Genomic DNA, 20,814 nt, shown 5'->3' with positions numbered 1-20,814 from the left:
TTCAATAAAGTGTCACTCACTGGTAATTCAATATGCAAGCCCAGGTTATTTGAGATCATTTAGTCCACTTAAATTATAAAATGAATCGAAAACACATCAGTGTCGTGTGTCCTTGTCATTCTTCCCAACACAATACATTTTATGTGCAAATCCAGCCTTAATCTGCACTTGCGAGTTCGCTGAATCCCAATATATTAATGCCTTTCATAAGGAAAGTGTTAGACTCGTCACCGTAATTTGATCAAACTTGGACAGAAGACAAAAATCTCTCCACACTGCAATGAAAAAACATATATAGAAATGTATCCGCCTTTTATTTGCACAAATAAAAATTTTTTAATTAATTTATTAATTTGTTTATTTAAAAAGGGGATATTGAGACATTAAAAGAATAGGTATAAAAAGCAACTTTTTTTGCTTAAAGGTCGAAATTCAGTTTTTAGTTTACTACAATGTTGTGTTCGGTGAATAAATCTCAATATATCTTAAAGGAAAAAACAAACTGATCACGGGAGGCTTGGTAGCAGGAAATAAGCAGGAACTGCATAGATATTACAAAGAAACGCTTAGTATATTTCCCATATTGACTCATAAAGGCGCTATGGGGTTTATTCCCTAAACTGACAATTATGAAGAAAGAATCACAAAGTTCATGCTGAAATTCTCCAACTTTTTCCAATTTGGTTGATTCAGTCTAAACTGTGAAATTTCCTTGGCAAATCTCCCAATTATACATTTAGTGACTAAGCCCCTATGAAATTAATTTAAACAGCAAATTTGCAATATTTAGGACAAATTAGACAAATTCTTTAACATAATGATAATCCTGTAGCCATTATGCAAAATCGTAACCATAATGCTCTGGGTTAATCACTAAAGTGTTAACTGTTGAGAAAAGTGAAAACAAAGTGTATTGAAAAATTTAGATCAAAATACCTTGGGGAAACTTGGGCAATGTCAAATATCAGTGCTGCTATATTAGCTCTGGCTATTTTACAAACGTTAGTAAATAGCCAGAGGAGAGGGACGTGAATTAAAACTGGCTAAAAATGGAGAGTATAGGATTACGAATAGTCTCCGCCAAATATATTACATGCTCCAGCTCTGCTTCACTCCTACTTGATATTTCCTATCCTAATGTTTCTAATACCCCACCTCCTATAGACTGTAAGCTCATTTGAGCAGGGCCCTCTTCAACCTATTATTCCTGTAAGTTTTCTTGAAATTGTCTTATTTATTGTTACATCCCCCCCCCTCTCAAAATATTGTAAAGCGCTACGGAATCTGTTGGCGCTATATAAATGGCAATAATAATAATAATAATAATAATGCTAGTGATTGCTTGATAACGGTTTTAAATCCAGCTATTTACAAAGAGTTTTCTTTTCATTTTTTTAACAGGAACCACAGTGCAAAGTTACACAGAGGTGCCAAGCACAGAACCTGACGACAACACAGAACCTACAGGTAATACATCTATCTTTATATTCATTGGGAAATATGTCGTGATTAGTTCACTAAACACCGTATTTTAGTGAATTTAAGCAAACAATGTACGTTTTAGCAAATGGCAATATTTAGGTTAAAATAACAGATTTTTTTTGTTTTTATTTTTTTTAATATCCAAATTGGATAAAGTCACTTTGGCTCTTTTAGTTCAAATTTAGCAGTTTGGATTTAAATTCACCGCCATTCAGTATTTAGTGAAAAAAAAAAAAACTCAAATAAATCCAGGATAGACGGCAGACATGGATCTGAAATGTAAACGCTAGATTTCTTAATTTAAAAAAAATATATATAATTTTTATTCTGCAAGAAAAAAAGGCTTTTTCTGGGACATCTGCCCTTGTTAACACAATAAATATGTTTTGTCTTTATTCTTCATGTGTCAACTCTCCATGGTGAGCTGAGGAATGCTCCCCGTTTGTGTGAATACTAAACAGTGCTGGGTTTACAAGGTGTTAGCTTAAGAAGCACCATTCAGAACTTTGCATTTTACACCCATCGCTCTCTTATTTGCAAACTTAATTAAATAAAATCACTGAGATGTGGTCTTGGGATCAATAGTTCACTCTGCTGGAAAGATAATAGGCTTTTTTTTTTTTTTTTTTTCTCAAGCCCGTCAAAGTTATACAAATGTTAAAATGTTGGTGTTTACACAACCTGTATTTTCAGTTATACGTATATAGCTGGAGAATCGGAGTTTGGTTTAAATTAACGCCAAGCTGTGCAAACCTCAACATTCTCTCCTTGAACTGAGTACATTCAGAGAACAAGTCTAAAGACTGTGTGACGCGATTACAACGTATTAAAACACAGAAACTGCCTTTTCCTACATGTAAATTACATTTAAAAAATAAATATGGTTCTGTTTTGGCTCAATATTGCTGATTTCACAAAGGAAATAAATTAAATAGAGACAGCCTATCTGACAGTTCACCCATCTATTAATAAATGTAAATTGTAGAAGGTCCATTATCAATCAATTAATTGAGTACGGTATTTGATCACTGATCGAGTAAAATAACATAAATAGGATTTTACATAGTCCAAAAGATGTATTTATATAGGGGTTTATTCCATATATATATATATTGCAGGACACACCATGTATTTACTAATGAGAAGCATGATTTAAAACTGGTTACTAAGCATCTAGTGGCTGTAACAACATTCAGGGGGTTATTCAATCAACTGAGATTTGATTTCCTAGCTCTGCTGTTTTGAGTGGCAAGTTACAAGTCATTAAATTGGGGATACTATACTGGGATTGCTTCTGTAGGTCTCTTCAGGCAGAAGATGGCAGGTGATTATACTGCAATGGAAAGCCATGTGATTTTTCTGATGTGACACAAGTTCATAGAATTTAATTCTTGAAATGCTATCAGGGAAATGCCAGTCAGTCATATGAACCTGGACAAATATTTTCAAAGCAACGGAGAGTCTGAAATCGCTTCATGGTCAAATGAAGTGCACACTGTGACCTTTAACAAGTGAGAAATAAATGATATACTACAACATGGAAGCAAAGAAAATACACTATATATAGATATTTATACACATACTTTATATATATATATATAGTGTCCTAGTGTTAATAGGCATTACATTAGGATGTGTTAAACTGCAGAAATGGATTTGAGGGTTTTTATGTAATGCTTTGGCACAAATTCTTACATATTTTGTACACTGTACACTGTACACTGTACATCACTACACTACACTTCCCTACACTATACTACACTACACCACACTTCACTACACCATACTTTACTGCAGTACATCACATGGCACTTCGCTACACTACATTAAACCACACCACACTGCACTACATTAACCCACACCATACTACACTACATTAAACCACACCACACTGCACTACAGTACACCACACTACACTACACTACATTAAACCACACCACACTGCACTACATTAAACCACACCATACTACACTACATTAAACCACACCACACTGCACTACAGTACACCACACTACACTACATTAAACCACACCACACTACACTACATTAAACCACACCACACTGCACTACATTAAACCACACCATACTACACTGCATTAAACCACACCACACTGCACTACAGTACACCACACCACACTACACTACATTAAACCACACCACACTACACTACATTAAACCACACCACACTGCACTACATTAAACCACACCACACTGCACTACAGTACACCACACCACACTACACTACATTAAACCACACCACACTGCACTACATTAAGCCACACCACACTGCACTACAGTACACCACACCACACTACACTACATTAAACCACACCACACTGCACTACATTAAACCACACCATACTACACTACATTATACCACACCACACTGCACTACAGTACACCACACTACACTACATTAAACCACACCACACTGCACTACATTAAACCACACCATACTACACTACATTAAACCACACCACACTGCACTACAGTACACCACACCACACTACATTAAAGCACACCATACACTACATTTAACCACACCACACTGCACTACATTAAACCACACCATACTACACTACATTAAACCACACTGCACTACAGTACACCACACCACACTACATGAAACCACACCATACTACACTACAGTAAACCACACTACACTACATTAAACCACACCACACTACACTACATTAAACTACACCACACTGCACTACAGTACACCACACTACACTACATTAAACCACACCACACTGCACTACATTAAATCACACCACACTACACTACATTAAACCACACCACACTGCACTACAGTACACCACACCGCACTGCACTACAGTATACCACACTACACTGCACTACATTAAACCACACCAAACTGCACTACATTAAACCACACCACACTGCACTACATTAAACCACACTGCACTACGGTACATCACACCATACTACACTACATTAAACCACACCACACTGCACTACATTAAACCACACCAAACTGCACTACATTAAACCACACCACACTGCACTACATTAAACCACACTGCACTACGGTACATCACACCATACTACACTACATTAAACCACACCACACTGCACTACAGTACACCACACAACACTACTTTAAACCACACCACACTACACTACATTAAACCACACCACACTGCACTACATTAAACCACACCACACTGCACTACAGTACACCACACCGCACTACACTACATTAAACCACACCACACTGCACTACAGTACATCACACCACACTGCACTACAGTACATCACACCACACGGCACTACATTAAACCACACCACACTGCACAACATTAAACCACACCACACTACACTACATTAAACCACAGAACACTGCACTACACTGCACATCAGTGTACTACACTACACCACACTATACCACATTGCACTTCGCTGCTCTACACCACACCACACTAAATCACAGTGCACTATACTACACCACATTACACCACACCACACTACACTACACTACACTGCCCTGGTGCTATTCCATTTAACTGAGGACGATGTTCATTGGCTGGGGGAACTGATCTGACACTTTCAGTCAATGATCATGTTTATGCATATCACTTGTTAACTCACAGAGGAGAACCCTGCAAGTAGGGTATGTTTTCAAAACATTCTAAAATGTCTTTACAAAATACATTGGGACTGTGCCATAGTACTCCTGACACAGTAACCACTACAGCAGACCGTAGTGTTTATATTACTTTGTGTTTTCCATTGATATGAAAAGCATGTGTATATACATGGTTAAAATATGCCAAACTAATAACGGTCAATATCATTGCCCCTCTTGTCGCAACTAGATGATTAATGCATTCAATACACATCTATACCAAAATCACATATAGATGGAAACGACTGAGATGGGGTTATGGTTTTTATATAAATATTCTAACATAAATCACTACCTGAATGTCCTGTTATAGTTGTACCAAGGTTAAAGAGGATAAAAATGTGTAATAATTGCATCTACATACACATTAACTAAGCTGTGACGTCCATTTAAGAGAACAGGACTTTGCGAACAAGATATTTTCCAGGATCTCATTAGGCAAACCTTGAAAGTCATATATTAACAGCTCATGTATCAATATTTATTTAACAAACTGACCGGCTCAATTTCTACAGACAGCAGCTGGCTATACACCAATTGCCGTGGGTTATGGAGGTTAAATGTATGAACCTGTAAGGGGTGAGAGGGGGGGCAGAATTACAGAGTTAATCCTCTCCGATGTGAAACATTTATATCTTTCACCATGAAGACCATAATCGACGAACTATGCTGTCAGATAAACTATAAATCTAAAGTTCAAATTAAGTCATACCAGTTAACTGCATCCATCCATAGAATCTCCCCACGCACCAACATATTATTTCCATTCCTCAGAAATCTCAAGTGTTACCGAATAGATTTATTCACTATTTACCAAACGGCAGTAGACTGAAAACTGAACGTTCGGCTGAAATAGGCAAGCAGTGACTATAGCTACAATGGCGACTTTTTACAAACCAGTTATTTTGACCTTAATGTTGCAGTTCGGTTTTTTGAATAAACCTGTACGTGATTATTTGTAGAGTTCTATCCAGTATACTGGAAATGACAGAGATTTGAGAAGGGGATTACTAGCGTCTGGGCAAAATAGTGGTTTTGTAAAGTTTCTGCGACACAACTGTATTTGCAGTTCAGCTACGTCAACATACGTCAATGTACAATCCCCATATTCATTCTCCACGTTCTTGAGTTAGTAAATAACCCCCTACTGAGTTCACAGGATTCACCAGACTACTTGGGTCTATGCCATACGTATGATGTAAAACTATTATAAGGAAAGACTTCCTTCTTACAGGAACTAATGTGTTGCAGCATTTTAAAAAAAAATCCATTCATAAATAATTCAGATTTAGTTAATGGAAATTGTTGACTACTGAAAAGATGTGAAAACATAATTCCCCTGGCGTTCCCCACAAAATCATTCTGGCAGAGGCACAATATGCCATTAGACATTGTGGTTTCCTTGCCAGCTGGTAGCTGGGATTATAAAAAGTACATCAGTAAAGACAGGCCATTCTATGAACGAAGCGATACATTCAGACTGTAAGATAGAAAATTCATCTATTTTAATATCTGGATTGTAAATCTATTTAAATTAGAAATTTTACATATCAGTGCGGCCATTCACATAAAGTTTAAATACACGCGTCCAAAGTATGCTAAGAATCTAATTTCTGCTCAAATTATTAAGGGACATAATAAATCCCATAGCATATCTAGAGTCTGGGCAAAAATACGACGAAGTGCCCGCGTGTATTCTGTGTGTACAACGTGTTGCAATTTCTGCCAACATTAAAAGTGATCAAATGGAAGAAGACTGGAAGAAAAGAGATTTTGTCTGAGGCAAAGGAAAGGTTTTTTTTTTTTACAGTAAGAACAATAAGGATGTGGAATTCTCTGCCTGAAGAAGTGTCCTTATCAAAATCTATACATATTTTTAAATAGCAATTGGATAAATACTTGCAAAAACACAATATACAGGGATATAAATGTTAATTAGTGGGATAATAGCTTCTTGATCCAAGGAGAGATCTAACTGCTGATTTGGAGTCAAGAAGGAATTTTTTCCTACTTTGTTGTACAGTCGGAAGCGCTTCAAACAGGGTTTTTTGCAAAAATCAGATGTGAGAAAGGCTGAACTTGATGGACACATGTCTCTTTTCAGCTACGTAACTATGTAAATACTATAAGACCAAACTAGCCAAACTTCACATACACTCTTGAACATCTGTCATTTGCAGGAGAGTCCATTTTTGGGATCCGAATCCCACATCCCTCATCCGTACCCCCAACATGACCTCGGATTGTGTGGTATGATTATCACAAAGCCATAAAACAAAAAGCAGTGTGTGTTTAAATGTCAGTATGTTACTTGGGTTTTTTGTTTAATGGGTTATTCAGTTGCATAAATGGTTAGCAATAGGGTTTGATCACCTAAACTGTATCAGTCATGCATCTAAATCACCTAAATCAAAATGTTTCTTATTTGGTTAAGTGGAAGGTCGGACGCAGAATGTCAAATACACAATCAGATCCCGGTCAATGGAACCATTCTTTGGGGCATTATAGTGCGTACTGCTACTTCCATGTTTGTTTTAACGAAGAACAAACAAGGCAAAGGACGGGGTTTTACAAATTTGAACTAAAAACTCTCGGGAAGGAGGGGGCCCTTCCTGCAGAGCGTACGATGGAGTTGTTTTTCTTTTTTTCATGAAAGACAGACGGAAGGCAGATTTAGATTTCCATTTAGATACAGACATTGTGTTTTTCAAGGAAGTAGCTTTTACAATAAGAAAAATTAAGATGAGCGCCTCGTTTAGAAAGTATGCAATAGCAAGGGAAGGATGTCTGCTCTCTAAGTCCTTATTTGACTATGTTGTTAACATTCTTAAGAGAAATTCATTTTTGGCTGCTTTAGGTGGGAACTTCCTTCCTGGAGTAAAAACTAGCAGCTAGGGAGTTTGGAGGATGTTAGCTAGGCAAGTAGAGTAGGAATCAAGAAGTCAAAAACATAAACAAGATTAGCTTTATCTGTCTCACCCATGCTTCCATTCATCTTCGTAAACCTTTAGGAAAGAAAGCAATTACATTGTATAAGGCAGTTGGGAAGCTGGATATAAAAGCACACAATTTTATATCATCTCATAATGTCATCTAATACCATCTCCCTTGTAATATATGATGCGTTTTCTGAAGTCCAGCTTGGCTCAATGGATTACTGATGTCTTAGACTATGTTCATAGTGCCACCTAGTGTGTCTTTTTTATATGACAGCCTGGTGTATAAAAATATTCCTATATTGCTCGCCCTTTCCTGACTAATATCAGGCTTTCCAATTAAAATGTCTATTTTAAAATCATTTGTTCAATGCAGAAGTTTAGGGAGGATAAGCGAGCTAACTATCTATATTTAGGATTTGAAAATAGAACCACACTTGGCGATGTCGTAAAAAAGTAAATTGAAAATGGTTCATAGTATCATCAACCCTTGCCATTGCTAAACCTATAAATAATGCATTGGCAATCCAATAATAGTTTAACAATCACAAGTGAGGCTCCCATGGACGACAATGCGGTTATAATAATTATTAAAAGCGCCCTCTGGTGGGCAACCAGAAACTAAAATAACGACACCGATCAAGTTTTGGAAATTAAAGAAAAAGTTAGGATTGCTGAAACATTAATTTTACAAGATGTATTACAGGGAATACAAAAATTCCCAACATGTAATAATGTTTGTCTTCTTGTGTTATTACCTATTAACACTTTTTGTAAAGTTAATTAGTTGATTTTATATACTTTTTGTGTAATAACATTTTTTTCATATAAATAAAGTCACCTTGTTTAATAATTATAATAATCACCTTCTATAGATCTATAGATATGCATTTGGTTTGATGCAATTGTTTACTTGATAAAGATGTCTCCTTAAAGAATTCTCTTTCATTCTTATTTGTCATGTTTATCTTTGATGTCTTTAGGCTTGCCACATGATGACCTTGGCTGCACATTTGGATGGGGATCACAGAAGACAGTCTGTTTATGGGAACACGACAACAGTTTGGGCCTGAAATGGACCGTACTGAACAGCAAAACCGGACCAGTGCGGGATCATACAGGTTAGTCTCCTATTGAGTATTGTCTTTTTAATTTCTTTATATCTATGTTTTGTTTGGGAGGGGGTTTAAGAAACATTGTTGTCTAGAACACACCATGTCTCTCTATATCAAAATCACATGTAATTATAAAGAATACAGATTTGACTGATAATATAAATTTGGTGCAGATGGGCTTAGCTATCAGTATCACGGCCACTGCTTCTAGGGCGGTGTTCGCTCCCAATTGCAAGTAGACACACACTTTCTTCCTGGAACAGAGGAGGGCTGGTAAGGGGTGCAGATAGGCATAGAAAGTTTGGGTACGAGCACAGGAGTACTTTACAAACCGCCCATAGTCTAGAAGTCTTTGAAAGATTTTAAAGAGCTGCTGAAGGTTATTCTGCGTGTGCATAGTCTACTACATGTGGACAGTAGACCTTTCTGAATTCTCCCTTTTACTTTCAGACCTGCACTCATATCTGTAAGCACACAGAGTGGCAATATTTGTTTGTTACTCTCCAACAGGAGGAATTTTTTTTTAAAAAAATAGAACATACGTTAGATATATATAATATCTCACAAACTATCCTTCCGTATTAGACTTGGCAGAAGCATATTTATTTAATCGGGGATGCTGTACCACTACACTCTGCTGGTTATGGAATGATGAATCTTGGAAGTTCTTGGCCAGTGACATCTGAGTGACAGTAGTTTGAGAACTATGACTTAGAAAGAGATTTCCTTGGGGTCTTCCCTGGAAGATCTCTTATTTTCAAGCTGGCCTAGAATCACCTCTCAAATCGGTCTGTGAATCATACCGTGAAAAAAAGCCCATGTTGACTAGTGTTTCCATACAGCTCTTACTTTACAGGCAGACCAGTACATAATAATATTAATCTTTATCTCCCCCAAAAAAAACATTTAAAAAAAAGCTGTAATCTTTGGATTCAGAAAAAAATAATAAATCCCCCTTTTACTATGATTTGATTTGCCTTGATTGACTGTAATATCCTGCCTAGTTAATTTCTTTTTTTCTAAAATATGCTTATATAGCGAAACGTAAAACAAATAATTGCATTAGTAATAGATCTCTTCTGTGTTTCCAAGGGCATGATTAAAGGTCAAGTAATATTGCTGTACTTGACGAGAATTTGGCAGTCAACAAATGTTCTGCATATCTTGCATTGCTGTTTCTCATTTATATGTTTTCATTCTTTATCTGAGATTTCTCAAGTTAAGTCTCCTGGTTTTCTTTAACGTGCTTGTCTTAAAAGTACTCTAATTAAAACCCGTAGAAATAAATTCAAGTGCTTACGGTTTGATTGTACAGCTGGTTTGCAATCAGCGGATTCTGAGATCAATCTCTTATTTAGCAAATCTTTTTCAACTGAAAAACAGTGGCGACCACGGCCAATTTCGGGAATATATCTGATCCAGTCTTACATGATTACGTTCCTCGTGTGTTTATTGTGGATACATTGTTATTGTTGGAGTCTCAGCAGACATTACTAGTTAAATGAAAACCCAAAGGTCGCAAAGTTATTTTTAGAGTGCAGATACCAGATCTGGGTGTTCATAGGAAGGTTCATAGGAAGAGTTACTACATATAGAGTTCTTTTAACAACTTTATAAACTCATTGTGCAAAACATCCTGCTTTATGTACTTAAATTCCTAATCCATTTCCTTGCCTCATCAAGGACATAAATCCAATTCCACTCGATTTAGAATATTTTATTCTGTTACATTGTATTCCCGCCTGTGTAATGTCCTGAAGACTAGCTCTTGTTAAATCCCAGTATTATCCTCTTCAATCCAGGACATGTGGCCAAACAGGATAACAATGTAATACGATGTGAGAAGTTTATTTCTCTAATCGAGGTGAGTTTTTATACACCTTTATTTAAATTGTAGACCCTACAAACCAAGTAAAACCTTCTGTTCTGAGAAACTCTTCCTTAAACATTGGGATTTCATGCACTTTACAGCCTTTCTTCTAGTCTAGAAACACACAATAAAACATATAAATACTAATGCTGTAAATAATATATGTGAAAACCTTACTGGAACTTTTTTATTGTTTGTTTATAATGGAGTCTTTTTTTTCAAATTATGTGAATGAGTGGTTTGTGACTTGTTAGAAGTAGTGAGAAGGCAATAAGAGACTATAGGGTCTTCCATGTGGATTACGTATTGAGCAATTCTAGTACAAAGTTCCAAAGCTGTCAGACAGTCAACAAGAACATTCCATTGGTTTCCATGGTGATTGCATCACTTTTAGAACTATAGCCTAACAGTGCTGTTTGTGAATAACCCCTCCATGGTCTTTTATGTAGAACTGAATGATTCAAATACAGGATAAAAAAAAGTTGGAGCGTTTAGATCACTGCTCATTCGGTTTTGTTTGTTTTGATGTCTGTTTGATGGGCAGCACAGAGAAAATTAACATTTTGTTTTATGATTTCATCTACTGATAACACATGGTCTAATCTGCTAGAACAGCTGAGAGCTCTTCAGCTTGGACCATTATCTGTATACTGTTCCTCTGCTATGTGGAAAATAGATGGTTCATCTGTTATCATTATTATTGAGGCCCGGGAATGATGAACAACACACAGCAACACACTCCTGCCAATCAAAACATTAAACGCAGAACTTAAACACCCACATCTCATATTCGTAAACTCTGCACACATATGATTAATGTAGTCATCACAAAGTCATAACTAACACTGCCAATGTGTACATTTCTCTCACATATGAACATGGTATTATCATAGATTTAATCACTCGGACAGATGCCCTCATGTTAATTCGCGTGGGCTCTTGCTATAAGATCCTGAACAGCTATACTGACATTACTGCCAAAAGGTCTAGGTTAGGAAGTAATGTCTAGCTCTGTCATTATAAATGAGTGCAAACTACATTCACCTAATGCTCAGTCTGCCAAAAGTGGATTCGGACACCTGAAGGTTTGGGAAGCATTGAACTATGAACGAGTGGATAAGCAATATTGGCAGTGCCAAGCTTAGCCATTGCTGAACTCCATTAATACATAGCAAATCAAGCGTTCTGTTTGTCCTACTACTTAACATCAGAAACAGTTCGAGCTGGCGGTAGTTGGATTTTGATGTAGACTTATTGTGGTTCTGTACAAATTTTTGGCTATTTTTAGTTACTTTGTTACAGAATAGTCAATCAGATGGGTAAATATTTGTACACTCGCTAGAATTGGTTATGAGTTCTATAATTTTTTTTATCTTGTTTTTTTTGCAAAGCACATTTGTAATTGGCTCTGCCTGTATTGCAATACTAAAATGACCTATACTCTTTAGGGGATGGCAACTTCCTTTATTCTGAAGCTGACGAAAGGCACCGGGGTAAAGCTGCCCGACTGCTGAGTCCTGTCATCTCTTCTACGAGGTCATCACACTGTATGTCCTTCTGGTACCATTTCTCTGGTTCACACGTTGGCTCCTTGAGTATCAAACTAAAGTACGAAAAGCAAGATGACTTTGGACAGAACTTGCTGACGCTCAGTGGCAATCAAGGAAATCGCTGGAGAGAAGCTCGAGTCTATCTTCAAAAGTCCATGAAGCAATATCGGGTATGGTCACAATGGATTTACTCTTTAATAACACCAGAAATTGAGTCACAATTTTGAATTAATGATTCATGTCTATATGTGGTACTGTTTTGTCTATATTGAATTTAGTTTCTGTTGTTATGGATTAAAAACTCTGTATCGTTTAATGAAAACAGGGTTATACACTACCCATAAAGACAATGTCTACAGACTGTTGGGAAACGAAGATAGATTCATATAGAAGAGTTCAAGGTGTAGATGTAGAGGTTCCAATGTTGTGTATATAAGTAGATAAGTTTACTCTAATAAATAAATTCGGGAACAATGTATGGAAAAATATAATTGTGTAAATTGCTTTTTTTTTCTATAGGTCATTATAGAAGGGACAATTGGAAAAGGAAGCAGTGGTGGGATTGCAGTGGATGATATTATTATCACCAACCAGATACCTCAAGAACATTGTAAAGGTATGTGACCAGGAAAAGATCCAATAAGTATAAGACACTCCACGTTCTGATTTGATAAATTATTCCCGAAGTACACAGATCTTTTAACTACTGTTTCAACTGAGGACCATCAGGTGGGAAAAAAAATTATTTGCCAAATATTTTAGTGTGTGCCCTATTCACAGTCATATTTTATTGAGCCTGCCTAATTCTGTCGTTCAGTCATGTGACAGAAGGGGTAGTTATACTTTAAACATGTCTGTGCTATTTATTTTATTCATTTAAGGATATAAGGAATCTATGCAATCCAGACTTCTGTGAGATATTATTAAGTCAACTAGTAAACCTTTAAAGAACAAATAAATCTATATTACTAAGCATCCTTTTGACAATAGTTTGTTTGCTAGGAACACACTCCGCAATCAAATTATCAGTTCTAATCGGAAAACCATTTGTAACAATAAGGAAAAAATGCAGAGCTATTCATTATTACTTTCACTATATTTATAAAACACCAACATATTTAACAGTGTAAAAGCATTGCACATCTCCTGTCATTGTATTAGTTAGATATTCAGACCACAAATGTGACATGTATTTATTTGCTAGAGGGTAAACTTGTGGTATGGCCATTAAAATATTTTCTCTCAAAATAATTTCCACCCCTCCAATGGAAGAAATTGTACACGCGCAGCCGCAAGGCCTATTTACAAAGTTACAAATAGAAATATAAGTAAATATAAGCCAAAAATCTGAAACCTGCATCACAATCAACAGGCGTTATTATTCATAGTTCAATATATTCACGTATAAATACAAAATCTATTTACTTTACATGGAAGACAAAAATATTGCTTTGTTGCTTATAGGTCCAGAACCAGCAGAACCTGACCTTGACCTTGAACGCCAAGATCCTGAAATTGATAAAACTGGTAAGCTTTTCCTGCAAGATACAGATTATTGGTATCGTTCTGGGGAATGATTCGTAAGGTTCACATTCTCCCCCATCATTGAGCAAGATCAGTAAAAAGACTAAGCACTATCCCACAGGACCCGCCCGACTCAAACATGTTCCTTGAAATTATGGAATATTGGCCCTTTCCCCACCTTCTCCCATAGTTATACATTAATCGTCCTTATTACCATCTATAATCATGTATAAATTTAATCCACAACCCTTTATACCATTTTTATTACTCTTCCTTCGTTACTTTTATCCCCTCCCTACCTATTTTATTTATTGAATTTTTTTCTTGCATGGACAATTGTGAAGTCCTTCTTGTTTGAGATATTAACAAATAAAGCTTTATTGAGGTTTTATGTCAGCATAGTTTCATAGTATACGTAAGACTCGCGGGTCTGGACACTAGAAAGTGACAATATGGCCACACAGGGCTCAACAACTCAACTTGAATGAAAATGCATACAGTCAAAACTTAACTAACAGTAGCAGTATTACATGAAGCTTTACAGGTTACTCGGAGTGATAGGGCGTGCTTCCTTTGTCTTTTTTTTTGGCAAGTAGTATTGTAGTTGAGATGTCCTTCTTGTTTGAGATGGGGAGCAGAAGTCTTGTCCTTCCTTGTTGATGATAATGCATTTCCTACCAAAGGAGAGACCTGGAAAGCAATGCCATAGGCTGGCACTCTCCATGAATAATCTTTCCCATTTAAAGTCATAATAGTGCGAAATAATGACTTGGAGTAAATGCTGACTGCAGCTTTTTTGTCTTTTTCTTCCCAGGTTCCACACCTAACTACTCTAGCGAGGGATTTAACGAGAGTATCTCCAAGAAGCCAGGAAATGTTCTGAAAAGCTTGGATCCTATCCTCATCACCATAATAGCTATGAGCGCTCTGGGGGTCCTACTAGGTGCTATCTGCGGAGTGGTCCTCTACTGTGCATGTTGGCACAGTGGCATGTCAGACAGGAACTTATCAGCACTGGAAAATTATAACTTTGAACTTGTGGATGGTGTCAAGTTGAAAAAGGACAAACTAAACACACAGAATTCATATTCAGAAGCGTGAAAGTGCAAAAAAAAAAGAAATATCATGGTATAGACATATTGAAAAAGAAAGACTTGTGGATGAGGACCGACAATTTATTACTGTTCAGGCTAAAAATGCGTTGGGATGACGTAAAGCCAAGCTTTTCTCAGGAGCTTCAGTGAATACATCTGATACCTATGAACGTATATACAATCTGAATCATGTACAGTTGGCTTTCTGTTAGTTTTGTTTTGAATAATCAGATGCTGGTGTTGAGACCAATTATGATCAAATTATGGTTTGTAATCTCTGTTACACTTAGTTTTGTTCTCCTGCTTTGGATATTCCTTTGTTGTGTGCAAAACCCAAAACGCTCTTGCAGATTATACCAGGGTTCTTCGAACGGGTGCCCATCCTTGGGATGTTTGTACCACATCATCACAGGACGATCGGCGCAATCTTTTCCCCATGTTTGTGCATATTTGTTCGTGCCGTGTATAAAGCAACAAAAGACGTAGGAAATTCTTTAAAACAAACAAAAAAAAATAGTACCACTATTAATGTTTCTGGCATTTTTTTAAGCAAAGCTATAAATTATTGTTGCTTTTCAGTGTTGTTCTCAAGCAAAGTGCTTAAAACGTCTATACAGTACACGCACCATCATCAGATGCAACAGGCAATAGAGGGTAGTTATTACCCAAAATGGAAATGTTGTTGGCACTGGCTATTGGATATCCTCTAAAGTGCCTTTTTGTGTTTGTATTGATTTTGACTGTGTGATCACTGACTACAACAATGTTCTTTTTATAGGCCCTTGTCTCTAACTGTACTACAGTGGCTAAACAAAATGTTGTTCACATAGCCTCCAGGAGGACAGGCCTAAAACAGCTCTGTCCACTTGGCTAATTAATTTTTATTTCAGAACATATTTTTTTCCATGATTTTATTGTAAAAAGCTGCAATATAATATCATTTTTTTTTTTTTTTTGTTCTTCTCTAGAATGTATTTAACAATCTATTCTCATCGTCCTGGTAGATCATGTTTAAATATTTGCCATAGTTAAAAAATCAGAATGCAGCTTTCTGGCTACAAAAAAACAGGAGGGTGTTCCAGTAGACCCTTTTGTTGAATGCAAATAAGGGAAGGTTCTTGGATTGCCCAATCACAGGGATATTAAGCCTGCAGCACTCCAGCTGTTAAAGAACTGCAACTCATGAGTTATAAGCCCGCCGGCACAGACTCGATAGAGCTGTATAATTCTAGAACAGCAGGAATCCTGCTGGCCTCCTACTCTGTCTAGTATAACTTTGACTTTCTGTTAGGATGTATAAAGTACCGGTATCATTTTTCCGCTCACCAAAATACGAGACACGTGTTTATGAATTATTAAAGAACTATACCCTCTGGCATTCAAAGGGTAAACTCTGGTTCACAAGACAGTTCCGAAAACACTTTATTAACGCCTCAAATATTTTATTCTTTAAACTGTTCATTGTAGAGTACTGTCAATGTAATTGCATCATTTAGGCCAAAACAAATCATTTCCCAGCGTTATCCCATTTTCCCCGGGCTATAATGTGCAACACCTTTGTTAATGCTCCATAATTTACGGTTTAGCAAATAATCCCCTAAGATTCTGTTTTCTCAATAGAATTAGCCTGCTGGGTCTCCCCTTTACATGTCTTGACTGTCACATGACCAGCTGGTCAAGAATTGTAGAGAAAGAATTGGACTTAGTTATAAGGTGAACATTTTATGTGCGTATGTCTATGTTTCAAGATATATTTATAGATATAACCAACATTTTCGGTTGTGATAGTTCACAATATATGGTTGTTTAATTGTTTTATTTATTCTTCAGAATTGTACTTTTTTTTTTTTTTATAGATATGGCTATTGGCGGCTCATCCCATTAAGTCATTATTTGCTCTGCTCCTGGAGAGCAGTAGTTTGACAGCAATATATTTTTATTACATTGCAATTGTGGCCGTAAGCATATTTGCATGATGTTGCCATGCTAGTAGTTCTAGGGTCCAGTGGTTCTAGCAGCTATAAAGCTTTATAGGGTTAGTCAGGCCTTGTCAACATTTAAATTTTAATAAAAGTCTGTGTTCCAGGTTCCTATATTTCATTAACAATCTTCTATTGTGTGAAGGGATTTTTGTATAAGAAACACATTCCACAGACTTCATAAGGATTGTAGCAAGAAAAACGAGTGTCTGCATGTGATGTGCTTTGCCACAAGACACAATCAATTATCTTGAAACAATTATTAAGATCGGGAGACCGGACAACTAAACACAACAACCAGATACCCCATCTGACTCATTGAATCCAATGTATGTCATACTTTTCAGTCCTACAAAGAGTTATCTTGTCTTTCAGACCAGCTTCCTACAAGAGATCCTGGTGTTTCACACCAGCTATGTGCAGACCTGGTCCAGTGGAAGTTTTATTATTGATAATGTCTTGCCCTTATTCCAATTTAAACCACATTTTGGGAGTTTGGGAGGCACTTACCGACCAAATTTGGCAGTATAACTAACAAAATATGCATTCCAGTTCAAGTTACAGTGTAATGCATTTGTATACAGGCTAGCTTGATAAATACTGTTACCTTGAGAAATAAATGGCAAAAATACATATACATGCACCACTCACAGTAGGTACTGCATTTAAATATGACAAGACTGTATTTTAATGATATATACACGTTTTAATATGTTTAGGCTTGAAGCAGACCTGGCTCTTAAAATAATTTTCTTGGTTAAACTAAATATATTACTTTTCAATACCACCTCATTGTTAGATAATTTGTTTCGGGTTTAAGGAGGAAGGCATTCATTGTACATATCCTGTGGTTTTATTTTAATTCAAACTATATGAGGAAGCCAAAACATGTTAGACTTTGCCCTAAAATATTTCCAGTATGGTAATATCTGCATTAATTGACGTAAAAAAGGAAAAATGATACTGAGTCTTTAAAAACTTAGCGAAAGGAATCTTGCACTGAAATCTATATTTAAATTTATATGTTGATAATGTTATTAACCCTTTCTTTGCCAGAGAGGACCGCAATATATTGCACAGTTGGGGTATGGCGGCGGACAAGACACGGACTTCAGCAGACGTAGTTGGGGCATTGATGATCAGGGTGGAGCGTGTGTATAACTAGGCAGTAATAAATGCACAGCTTTTCAAAGTGTCTTGTATGCATTATGGGAAAACAAATATGGCAATGTACTAAGATAACTCTCTGGTAGAGAAAGCGTTCATTTGTAAAGGCAGTGTTAAAAACGTTCATTTATATTGTTTTAGGATTGTTTCATAATTTTAAAAAAAAATGTAAAAATAACATATTTTTTCTTTATTGAAAACTATAAAAAAAACTTTTTTCTGTAGGTAAAATGATTTCATTTTACTGGCATATTATTGCTTCATGTTTTGTATCATCATGAACTTTTGTGCAAATTTTTTTACAGAAATTTTTATTTTCTATGACAATATGACACTTGTAAATTGTTGTTTTGGAATGAACAGCGAAGCCTTAACTTTGAATGACATTTGTATTCTTGGATATTGAACTGCATAAGATCACATAAAAAAAACTAACTGTAATTAAAATCCCAAACAATGACTACTACATTCCAAAGATACAGTTGAAATAAACATTTTCATAAAATATATTGCACTGCCATTATTCCACGTGTTGTAAATGTTACAAAGTGTCTTGAATGGCTTCACAGAATCTTTGTGTTTGCTTACTGGATCCCACAGGACCTTCTGAGTACACGTCAATAACTTTTTATTTAAAGAGATAATAAGTGTAAAAGGAGGACATATTAGCATTATATTGTTTATTCATCAAAGACAATGGCCTTGCTTCAATATTGTAAGATGGGCTTTCCAAATAATTTAATATTTTTGGATAAACTTTTAAAATGTTAAAAAATTGTTGTCAAAATATTAAAATATCAAAACTATATATTTTATAAAAAATATATATATTTATATGTAATATATATATATACTTTATATATAAAATATTATAATAATAATATTAAATAGTTTTAAAAGTTTATTAAAATATTAAATCATTTGAAGAGCTCATCCAACAATATTAAATTGTGGCCAAAATTAGACATACATTTTTAGTACACCTGAGAGGTTAAAACCTCTTAAGAATCATTTCATATATAGTGTGCCTTGCAAGTCTTCACTCTTTGCGTCAATGCAACAGACTTTTTGGTCTCTACCCACTTAGCCCCATAAGATGTCATGCCCTGTTCAAAACCAGGGGAACATCAATATAGGGGAAAATAGAAACCCAGATATAATCATGACAGACAGGTTTTTCTGACACAGTTTTGCCAGTAAATAAATGTAATTTTTATTTTTTTTGCAAGAAAAACTGGGAGGGGAGGGAGGAAGGGAGTGCCCCTCTTGCCCTTGTACATCAGTCTCCACTGATTTGTGCTAGATAAACTTTGAATATCCCCTTAAGGACACAGCTTCTGGAATAAAAGGCAATCGTGACGGAATATTACACAAAACTTACATATGTTTCAACGCCGAGGCCATGCTCTCCCTGCCGGTCCATCCTCCTCTGATGAAGTGATGGCAGGAAGTATGTGCTGAGGGGAGGACATGCGGTAACGAGGAAGGCTGTGCTGCCATTCTCTGTCTGACGCCAGCATGCTGTGGGTGCTGACTTCATACAAGTCCCAGCATGCTGTGCGTGCTGGCTTCAGACGCCAAGTTTGCACAGAACTCAGGGGTTATTCTCCATATGAGCAGCATTTTATAGTGAAATCCTGCACAAACAGACTCCTGGCACCATGAACACTTGAAATTACTGAAGTGGTCGTGTTGCATGGAGTAACCCTTTAATGGCACACAACTACAAAAAAAAAAGAAATTATATTAAGTTGTCATTTGTTTTTTAGACAAGTTTAGAGAAGGCAGAAATGTCAAATGCGTTTTCGTCTTCATGCAAACGTAGATCTGACGACTGCAGACTAAGAATTAGAGAGATTAGTCTTGTACATGGGGTAGGAAACCTTCAGCACTCCAAGTGTTACATCTCCCCTGATGCCTTCCTCTTTGTGGCTGTAAGAGCATTATAGGAGATATAGTCAGGGGCGGACTGACCGGTCGGGCACTTCGGACATGGTCCGAGGGCCCGGCCGGGAGGGGGGCCCGCCATCAGGGGGCCCGGCCGCCCCTTTAAATGCTGCAGCCGCCTGAGCGCTCTCTTAAGAGCCTCAGGCGGCTGCAGCTTCTCACCTCCCCTCCCCTGTAGCTTCTGCGTGGTCCGCGGTGCCCGGCCGGAGTGATAGGAAGCAGGGGCGGACTGACCGGTCGGGCACTTCGGACATGGTCCGAGGGCCCGGCCGGGAGAGGGGCCCGCCATCAGGGGGCCCGGCCGCCCCTTTAAATGCTGCAGCCGCCTGAGCGCTCTCTTAAGAGCCTCAGGCGGCTGCAGCTTCTCACCTCCCCTCCCCTGTAGCTTCTGCGTGGTCCGCGGTGCCCGGCCGGAGTGATAGGAAGGTGCTCAGTGTGCACCTTCCTGTCAGTCCGGTCGGGTACAGGAAACAGAAACTTCTGTTCCGAGCGGAACAGAAG

The 20,814-nt window shown here is 37.0% G+C and overlaps 1 protein-coding gene across 1 annotated transcript in view; it reads left to right on the top strand.

Moving 5' to 3' along the window:
- The window catches only part of NRP1 (neuropilin 1), a 120,389-nt gene extending 101,516 nt beyond the window's left edge, over window positions 1-18,873 (top strand). The window contains 7 exon segments of the mRNA XM_063452624.1: window positions 1,402-1,467; window positions 9,051-9,188; window positions 12,501-12,772; window positions 13,122-13,218; window positions 14,067-14,129; window positions 14,941-15,180; window positions 15,183-18,873. Coding sequence (XP_063308694.1) covers window positions 1,402-1,467; window positions 9,051-9,188; window positions 12,501-12,772; window positions 13,122-13,218; window positions 14,067-14,129; window positions 14,941-15,180; window positions 15,183-15,370 — 1,064 coding nt within the window. The 3' untranslated portion in view covers window positions 15,371-18,873.
- Window positions 18,874-20,814: the final 1,941 nt, after the last annotated feature.

This window comes from Pelobates fuscus, chromosome 4, assembly GCF_036172605.1.
Source record: "Pelobates fuscus isolate aPelFus1 chromosome 4, aPelFus1.pri, whole genome shotgun sequence".
Classification (NCBI taxonomy): domain Eukaryota; kingdom Metazoa; phylum Chordata; class Amphibia; order Anura; family Pelobatidae; genus Pelobates; species Pelobates fuscus.
The sequence above is the reverse complement of the archived record's forward strand: the minus strand, read 5'-3'. Positions and strand labels throughout refer to the sequence as shown.